The 9,979-nt window shown below is 46.4% G+C and overlaps 1 protein-coding gene across 19 annotated transcripts in view; it reads right to left on the minus strand.

Annotated features, from left to right (window-relative positions):
- DMRT2 (doublesex and mab-3 related transcription factor 2) overlaps positions 1 to 9,662 on the minus strand; it is a 347,384-nt gene extending 337,722 nt beyond the window's left edge. For 12 of the 19 annotated variants that reach the window (XR_015169658.1, XR_015169656.1, XR_015169662.1 and 9 more), the window contains exons 1-3: positions 9,253 to 9,662; positions 7,894 to 8,453; positions 6,123 to 6,225 (exon numbers count right to left, since the gene is read on the minus strand). Coding sequence is in view for 6 of the 19 variants with exons in the window: in XM_086415369.1 (XP_086271495.1) it covers positions 2,984 to 4,041; positions 6,123 to 6,225; positions 7,894 to 8,607 (1,875 nt within the window). In the remaining 13 variants the exon portion in view is untranslated. The other 7 variants (XM_086415373.1, XR_015169667.1, XM_086415370.1 and 4 more) reach the window with 7 other exon arrangements.
- Between the last annotated feature and the right edge of the window lie 317 nt (positions 9,663 to 9,979).

Consider the following 9,979-nt stretch of genomic DNA (forward strand, 5'->3'; position numbering starts at 1 on the left):
GGGAAATTTTTTTAATAATTCATAGTTACAGAAAAACCTAAATGAACTTTTTGGCTAACCCAATATTAAATAATTCATAATGACTCTATTGCATTAGAACCTAACATGCACAGAAGAGTGTGTTAAATGTGTATTAAAATAATAGAAATGTAAACATTTGCTATTCAAAGTGTGGTCTAAAGACAGCAACACAGGCAGGCCCTGGGAGGAATGTTAGAAATGCAGCTCAGGCCCATTCCAGACCTACAGAATCAGAATGTGCATTTATCAAGATTCCCAGGTCATGCATTAAAGCTTGAGAACCATTGTTGTAAAGGATTCAGAACTGCTTGATCCATTGAGATGGAAGGAAAATAGGTTATTAAAGTGCATTATTGTACTGTTGAGTCAAATTGAGGGAAAGGTCCATGTTTTGCTATTCCTTAAGTTCTTAAAAATTATTAAAGCCAAATCCATTTATTGTTTTGAACATAAAAAATACTTAAACTGAAATTTTTATTCAATTTGTTGAAGACAGTATTCTCTGAAGACTGTATATAGCCAAATACTAGCTTTTACAGAAGAGAAAAGATTAAAAGAAGCAAAGTGCCAAGCACAAAGCTCTCACTGAGTGGCTGATGGTAGATATGAAATTCCAAGAACTCATCATTACAGCAGAATTAATGCATGGTAGAGTAATATATTCACCAAGGAAAGTACTGACCCTCATAAATGTTCAAAACAGTGAAATTTTGGACACTGGTAATGTGAGGAAAACTACTAATATTCACAGCCAACTGGATTCACTTAATGAGATTAAAATGATATACAGAGAGGTCAGCAAATATATGCTCAAATGTCCAATGAACACAAAAGTATAAAAAATTTGACAAATATATATATATATATATATATTCCCAATCCTAAAATGTGGTAAGAAAAAGACAAAAATCCACGTGTGGATTAAGAAAGCCATCTCAATGGGATTTTTTATGTGGTTTTTCTAATGTGATTTCCCCCATTACCTCTGCAGCAGTTAGTTTCGATGCTAAGTTTACACTTAATGTGTATGTGCATCAGTCTTAATCATGTCCTATTCTTTGCAACCCTTTGGACTGTAGTTGGCCAGGCTCCTTTGTTCATGGGATTTTTCAAGCAAAATTACTGGAGTGGGTTGCCATTGCTTCCTCCAGGGGATCTTCCCCACCCAGCAATCGATTCTACATCTCCTGTGTCTCCTGCATTGCAGGCAGATTCTTTACCTGCTGAGCCATCGGGGAAGCCCTTATACTTAATATGAAGAATAAATTCCTAATAGGAGGAAAACAATTAGTAACTGTAAAGATAAAACAAAGATGACTGGGGGTGGGGGCAGAGGGGCAACTGCAGTGCAAGATTCTGTCTCTGACACCAGGACTTCATGACTAGAAAACACTCTGCACTTAATGAGAATCTTCAACAGTTATTGGGATCTCCACCTGCTTTCATTTTCTTTTTTTCTGGCGTACTTCCATTCACTCTGGCTTTTGCAACAGTAAAAATAAGAAAATCTGACTCAACTAAACCAAGTGTTATTTTACAAGTACAAACTGAAAATCAATCTACAGTCTGGCTTGTTTTTGCAACTGCTGTTGATTTTAAGCAACAATCCAGAGAACCCCTTGAGCCTTATATGAGCTCATCAGTAGCAAGAAAATCATTCTTAAATAATTTTTAATGTTTTTCAGAGTGAAAAATTCTTCAAACTACTGAATGTCTTGGCACATTCCATATGCCCACCTAGCGTTCCTGTTACCCAATGAGAGCAGAGTTGAAAGTAAAAACCTCACTCCATGGCAAAATAAAAGGTGGATTTGGCTCTTGATTATTTGAAATGACCATAACATCCTAGTACTTGATTCCAGGTCCACGGGTGAAGTCTTCAGGGATGAATTTCATACTTTCGTAAATGCCTTACTGACATTTTATCAATCTTATAGAACAACAGATAACATTTTGTTGAACATAACAAGGGGATAACAACTTAAAAACAGGGAGGAAGTTGTAAGAAACAAGAAGCCTACCCTTATGCTGTGATAAACATCTGCAGGCTTCGGTAACTATCTGCTGAAGCAGTTTGAAGACAAAATGTTTTTATCTCAGAAGAGAGCTACACTGAAAGCTACACCTTTGACACTGGCAAAAATGTGGGACACGTGAAGCTGAGACTCCCAGATCAGCTGCGAGTTGTGACGAGGTCTGCTGCTAAATGCCTGCTGTCACCAGATCCCAGGAAAGAACAAAGTAACGCAGAGCTGAGTTGGGGTTCACCATGTGCAGGGGAACCTGCTCTGTGGCTCCCAGCAACCTAAAAAATCACAGAATGAATGTTCAACCTAGAAAGGAAGCCTGAGGCCCATCAGTGAAGGAAACTGGGACCCATGCCAAGAACCTATGTCATATAAATGATATTAAACTTCATTTCCCTTCAAATTAATTCACTTTGTCCAATCACATGAAATGAAGATTCTATAAACTAAATCTTCCTTATGTTCTCCTTAGCTATGTTTGCCTCAGTTTTAAATACCTACACTTAGATGACCTCCAAAATGCACAACAAAGGCATTACAAGTGTTCCCCTATGGCTCCCAGAAACCATTAAGAGCACCTGAAAATACACAGCATCACAGAAAAATAAAGAACACGTTTCATGGACACTTGCTTTTTTACCTAGACAGAGAAACTATTTACTTAAGCAAATTCTGGGTCTTTTAGAAAACAGTGTCAATTTTATTGCTTTTTGAAATGGTATGTAAAGCCTGAAAATTTGCACATAAGCAATTTCCATCTTTAAATATATTTATGTGGTAAGGTAAAGTACATGCATAAGATTATACAGAATTTTTTTAATCATCATCATTTACATTAGAAATTTCTTTATACAACTTTTATCTTTAAAAAAATTAGTGACTAGTAAGAATCCTCTGAGACGGCAGCAAATCCAGCTTTCCATTTAAGCAGCCTTTCACTGAGAGACATGAGTGATGGCAGATGAAGGCCTCTTAAGAATAGACTCAACAGAAAATGACAGGGGTTCATTCACTGAGAGTTTTGTTCCGACTTGTTTGGCTACGAAAAGGTCTTTTGCACATCTATCTATTGTAAATGTGTATTTCTGGTTCTCCTTGACTAAACACTCCCTGGGTTTCTTAGGGGCCTCTTCAAAGGCCTCTTTGACAGATGATGTTTTCAACTCGGGACCTGATTTGTCATTATGAGTTTGTTGGAATAATGAGTGGAATGGATTATGTTTAAGTGGCAGAGGGTGCCTGGTGCTTTCTTTGCTGATCTTGGTTAAGACGTGCCCTTGAGCTGCCAGGGTGTCCGTGTCAACAACGGGCGAGAAATTCCGTCGGGGTGGGGAGAACGCAGACCTCTCCGGGAGGGCCTGGTGACCCTGAAGGTCACTTCTTAAGATGTGGCCCTCAGGAGTGTGAGGCAGCACCAGAGAGCCTTCCAATTTCGGTGGCATCATGTCATGATCTGCTCCAAGTCCATCCTGCAGTCGTACTCCCTTCAAGTCCCAGCTGGTCCCAGGCTTCAGGGCCTGAACTGACGTGGTAGTGTTCAGCAGGCACTGCTGGTAGAGGACGGTGTCACTAATGGGGCCACACCTGGGCCAAACTAAAAGTCTAGAGGAGAGGGGATACTGTCTGTAAGTCGTGGCCACGCTGACATTAGAAGAAATCAGTTCCATATTCCCAGAGCCTGAATACTGCATGGTGAGATCAAGGCAGGTGGGCAAAAAATTGCAGAAGTCTTTGCTTGGTGGTTCCACTGGGGTGGGGCTGTAGGCGCTTTTGTAGGAGCTGTACTCAGAACCATGCACCATGCGGTTGGGCAGGAATAAGGCAGCAGCTTGGGAAGCTTCCAACATCTCCCTCTCTTTATATTCTCTCTCCAGCATAATGTTCTCCAACTCTTTATCAGCAAAGGCCCGCCTTTTCCTCATCCGGTCACTTACAGGGGGAGGTAGAGGTAAACTCCCTCCCACATAAGTCTCTGGTGGAATGGGGCGGTAGCCTAAAATAAGTAAGCATTGCACATGACAGAGATTAACATCTAATAAGAAAAAATCTGGAAATCCAGAAGGCAACAGAAACAATACATATCAGCACAACAGTTATGTACAGTTCCATATTACTAATATTTTTATACAGAAAGCAAAAGTATGGGTTCAATTTAAAATGAATCCCTTCCCAGGGAAGAATATCCATACTGTAACTTTTTGTTGTTGTTGTTGTTATGATAGGTTTGTTTATTTTGACAGGCATACTTGACTGGCTTAAATTTTAATATTCTCCCCAGGCGCCTATATATTAAGAAGACAAGGCTGCTCAGCTTGCTTCAATCAATTCTTTATTACTATCCATGTCACCTTTTTCCATTATTTAAAAAAAGATATCTATACCTAGAGCTGATGTCACTTTTATTTTCTAAAGTTGGCTCATTATGTACACATTGGTACAGTTGCAGAATAATCCAAGGAGAACTAGGGAAAAAGAGAAAGTTAAAAAAGATTAGTGAGGAGAAAAAGAGGAAAGACTTAAGGAAACAGAAAAGCATAGAAAATTGAAAAGAGCTGTTAACTAAAGAGACTCTGCAGTGAACAATTTAACCGGGCCCCTACCCCCATCTCTGACTACCAGTACAAACAAAGGCCAGAGTACCCCCTGCTATACGGAAAATAACTGATCTGAAACATCTTTCACCAGTACTAATCACATTGGCCAGATACCAAAATGGTTGAACAAGCAATCACTAGAACATAGATTAAGTCATTATACATCTTATAAATAGGGATAAAGTAAAAAACAAAGATTAGTATAAATCATAAATAGAATTCCTGGCAGCACAAAATACTTTGAGTATTTCATCAGCCCCAAGCACTCACCACTGTCAAGTCTGTTTGAAGGATTCATTTGTGATGTTTGTGTTTACATAGTGACAAACCCATCATACTCATTTGCAAATAAAATATAATTTGAAAATGAATGTGTACATTTCTATGGTGAGCTCTTGCCAGAAAGTTATTTACTTGGATTTTCTATTCCATTTTGTCCTCCCACTTCTCAAGTTGCTTTGGCACAATTTCAATTTATCAGTGTGGTCCCTATGGTTATAAATCTGTTTACCCAGTTTGTAACCAAATTCATTTTGAATGCATGAGAAGCCATTCTAAGGTCAGAAGTATACAGCGCAGGGTGAGACATGAACAAACTTTAAAACCTGTCCAGAAACAACTCAATTCAGAAGCCACATAGGAAAAACAATTCAAATGCCTACTTTAAAAAAAAAAAAAAAACCTGCTTTTCAACCTGAGCCTTATGAAATGGCAGCAATTAGAGCAAATATAAACTTTCCCTTTCTTTAAATGGTGAGAGACAGTCAATATATTATTATATCAATAAATAAATTCCATACCCAAACTGAACCATTTTTAAAAATCAGTAGTATTGTAAGAAAAAGTAATATATTCCCAAGCTTTAGAGAAAACAAACACACGGAGAGAGAGACATCACTCTGTTCAAATTCAACCTCCACTTCTCTTGTGTGATTCAAAACTTTTTCCACATTCTACAATCTATAAACTGTCAATATAGCAAAATGAAGCGTGGAATAACTGCAATTTAAGTAGATAATCCAGAGAGAAAAGGAGTACAATTAAAAAGAGAGGTATTAAAGGCTGGACTGCCCAGACTAAAGGCAGTGGGTAGCTGTTAAACTCACTTGACTCATTCTATTTAGTTCCAAATGAAACTAAAGATTTCTTTTCTTTTAATTTATTTCCTTCCAGGACATCTGCTCTGGGATCACTTGGCAATGTATCTGTACATCCCTCACACTAGGGCAAATTTCACATGTACTCCATGTTAACCCATTAACTACTAGGCAGAAAACAAAATTACCAGTGAAAAAAAGGAGGTATGTGAGATTAATTTTCCCAAATCCTGATTTCCTTCCCAAACCCAAACTTTCCAATAAAAAGCAATTCCCCCTCAGATTGCTCCTTCACAGATAAGTAAAAATGCCATGTGCCTGAATAATGAGAATCACTGAGAACACAGTTTAAAAGGCTAAAGGATAATTCTGCGTTGCTTTACCTTCTAAAATGCTTTTGGCCAGCAAACTGGGTGCCCTGACTTGCCTCTGATACACTGCTTTGCGCTCGAAATTATTCTGTTTCCCGGAAAGCCCCTTCTTGTCCTGTAAATACAAGAAACACAATCAATAGAGCCCTAGGGTGGGGGGGGGGGGGGAGGTGGTGTAAGACAAGGGAGAGGCATGAGTAATCTTCCTCGTTCTAAATGTATTTATTTTCCCATCCCATGTAAAGATGATTCTAAACAAATTAATATCAGCACCGCTTAGTTCCAGCACAATGAGCTAGATGCTCTGTCTGAACCCTCCAATTGTGGGGCAAGGGCCCGGGCTTTCCCTGGGGCCACTTTTCGAGAGTCATCCAGACATAGTCCACATTCAGAAGTGGAGGGACAGGCGGGGAGGACGTGAAATCCACAGTGGATGAGATGGTAGGAGCCGGGCCCTAAAACAGAGCTGCGGCGAACCGCTGTAACCTCGGAGCCCAGCCTAGGGCCAAAGACTCCGCCGGGCACCCGACGACGTTGGTCAGAGATGTGGAGCAGGTTTCTCCTCGAAGCAGGGCTGATGGGATCCGGTACAGAGAGTCGACGCGGAAAAGTCGAAAGTTTCCAGGTCTGCCCAAAACTCCAAGCTGTTCACTGGGCACCCGAAGGTGAGCAAAACCAGAGTCGGGCGCACCCTCTGTCACCGCCCGGTAGGTGGAATTCCGGGCCCTTCCCCACCCGCGTCCCCGCCCGCAAGCCGCGGGGAGCGCGAGCGAACGCAGAGACCGCCTTGCAACACGCGGGACACCCGAGGAGGCCGCGCCGCGGCCCAGGCACCTCTGGAGCCCAGCGCGCCGCGCTCTCTAGGGCCTTTGGGAGGCTTCCCATGAGGATCACTGCCCAAGGCCTGCCTGTGGTCCACTCCCCGGCCCCTTCTCGCCAAAAAGTAATATCAAAAATTCTCCATCCACCCCCAAGTGGGAGCTGCCCGCTCTCTTCGGAGCGCGCTTGCACAGGGACACAAGAAACACACAGTCCCAGGCCGAGGTTCAAGAAGACCCTTTCCCTTAAAGAAGATTCAGGCTCTCCTCACAGCCATAGCCCCGCGCTGGCGGCAGAGATCTGTCAACTGGTTCTTAGGTAGTTCTCCTGGAAGTCAGACGTCTCTTCAAAATTCCCACGTCACTTTTGCTCTCATCTGTAAGAAACGGCAACTCACTCCAGTGTTCTTGCCGGGAAAACCCCCTGGACAGAGAAGCCTGGTGGACTACAGTCCGTGGGGTCGCAGAGTGGGACACGACTGACAAACACATAAAGAGGCAGCAACTTTCCTAAGGGGCCCGTGACTGCGGAAGTGCTGTGAGCTCTACGTGCTGGGTGGTTCTTTTTCTCGATCAGCTGGGTAATACGCCCATGGACTTAGGGAGCTGCAATGGCCTCTGTCCTCCGCTTCCCAACACCACCAAAATAAACGATAAAATATAGAAAATCGAAATAAAATTATGTCCCATAATGTCCCCAAAGGAACTAAACCACTTTCAAGACCTCTCTGCCTGCTTCTTCACACAAAATCTTTTCTGCCAAGTTCCCCAGCGATGGCCATGGCTTCCTGCCTCCCGACACCGCAGGCCAGCGTGGGCAGAGGTGTCCTCACATCCTTCTGAGGCAGGGCCAGGCGCCTGGAAGACCCGGGCCGAAGAGTGTGCGTTACCTGCCTCCCCGACTCCCGACCCCCACCGCGGCCCCAAACACCCGGGAGGGGGTGAGCCGGCTGGCGGGTACGCACCTCCGTGGCCTGCTGCCTCCGGAGCGCCACCTGGGCGGCCATGACGCGCTGCCGCTCCACCACCAGCAGGCAGTTGGCGCACTGGCAGTCACGCCAGCGGCAGAAGCGCTTGTGGCCCTTGAGGCAGGAAACCACGCCGTGGTTGCGGCAGCGCGCGCACTTGGGCGTGCGACTGAGCTTGCGCGGCTCCGCGCCGCCGCCCGCGTTTGCGCCGCGCTCCGGAGGCCCGGCGGGCGCCTGCGAGGCCTGCGGCGCCGTGGACGGCCTTGGGGCCAGGGCTCCCTGCCGCTCCGGCCGCCCCGGCACCCCTGGAGATGCGGCCGCCTCCTCCCCGTCTCCCTCGTCCTCCGCGTCGACGTCGTCCTCGTCCTCCGCGTCGTCGTCGTCCTCGTAGGCAGGCGGCGGGCTGGGCCCGGGCGGCGTTGGCGGCGGTGCCCCGCGGCTGTCCTCCTCCAGCTCCAGGCTCTCCACGTCGATCTCCCAGTCCACGGCGGGACCCGGCTGCCCGTCCGCCATGGCGCACCACGCCTCGCCCGGGCCTATGCTCAGTGGCCTGCACTCTGGAGAGACAGGAAAACACCCAAAGACCCACCGACCGACAGCCGTCAGGCACCGTCCCCAGGCTTGGGGCCCAGAGCGCCTGGTCTGCCTGCCTCCGACCTCTTGAGAAGCCCACTTCTCTACACGTTCTTCACATCCAGACCACACGAGCATTTATTTCTTGTATCTTTAGGCCCCGTCACGGTTCCCCAACCCAACAAGGTTCCTATCTGTGCATTCTAAGTGCTCTGTGAACACCAACCCTCTCTGGCTTTACACACACACGCTTTTGGGACAAGTCCCTGGGTAAAGATAGCGTGTTCAACTACCACGGCCTTGGTCACTAGTCAGGCTTTGCCATATCCAACTAGTATAGCCATGATGAATATAAAAATGTCCATGGAAGAACTGTTTTCTTCCAGATCACAAGGGACCTTTGGACCCTGCGAGGTACCACCCACAATTCCCACACACCTGTCATCCTCCTACACCTGTCGGGCTTGGAGAGATTCTCTTATCCTCCCCAAACTCACCCCACACCCCAGCACACTCCCCCCACCCCCAGGATACGCCAGATTTAATCAACTAAAAATCAAAGTTGTTTTGCTGCCAATAGAATCCCATGGGGACATTGGGCACAGAGCTGCAGACACCCGTCCAGCATCAGCAGTGTTTCAGCCGCGCAGCACTAAGCCAGGCGGGCTCTGTGTACATCGTTCATGATTTGCACTTAAAGACAAGACATACAAGTAGAATAGGAAAGGTAGGGAAAGATGATTCACGCCCTTTGCCCACCCCAGCAACATCACATCAACTCACCAAGACTCTGAGGCCCCGGCTAAGCAGCCTAGGCAAAAGAAATCCAGCCTTGGGACCTTGCTCTTGGGCTGCTGGCAGGGCTTGCAAACAGAAATCGGGGTCGCCACACCCTGTCACGAAATCTGGGGCTGACAGCTGGAGGCCCGGAGTCCAGTGGATGAGGAGTGGAAGAGAAGGAGCATGGAGAAAGTGAGTCAAATTCTTAGCGACCAGGCTCCGCACATCCCGGACTCTGATCATTCCTCAGCAGCCAGGCGCTTCACCTCGCTGAGTCTGCTTCTGGCTTTCTCTGACCTTAGCTGAACTGGAAGGTTGGGTCGTCTTGACCAGGTTTCGATCTCGAGTTCCCAGAACGCGCGGACGGGCGGGCGCAAGCAGCAGCGAACAGCGCACTGCCCCTGGCTGAAGTCGCCAGCCTCGGCTCCCTTTCCCAGTATTATCCGCTTGGGCCCCCGAGCTCTGTGCCCGCTGATTGGCCGGTTGTCAGGCGGTGTGCACGCTGATTGGCCGAGGCGCTTCGGCCCGGCGCTCCCCGCCTCCTCGCAACCGCCGCGCCCCTCCCGCCGCGCTCCGCCAGAATCCTCCCTGGCGGCCTTCCGTGCAGCCGGGAAGTCTGTCCCGAGGTTAAAACCGAAGTGTGGCGGCGCCGGCGGGAGCGAAGTCGCCATTTATCTCGTGGGCTAGAAAATAAGTAGACAACAGTCTTACAAATCACGTTGTCCTCAAG

This window comes from Bos grunniens, chromosome 8 (genome assembly GCF_055505025.1).
Source record: "Bos grunniens cultivar Pamir isolate PY7600 chromosome 8, Bosgru_T2T1.0, whole genome shotgun sequence".
NCBI lineage: Eukaryota > Metazoa > Chordata > Mammalia > Artiodactyla > Bovidae > Bos > Bos grunniens.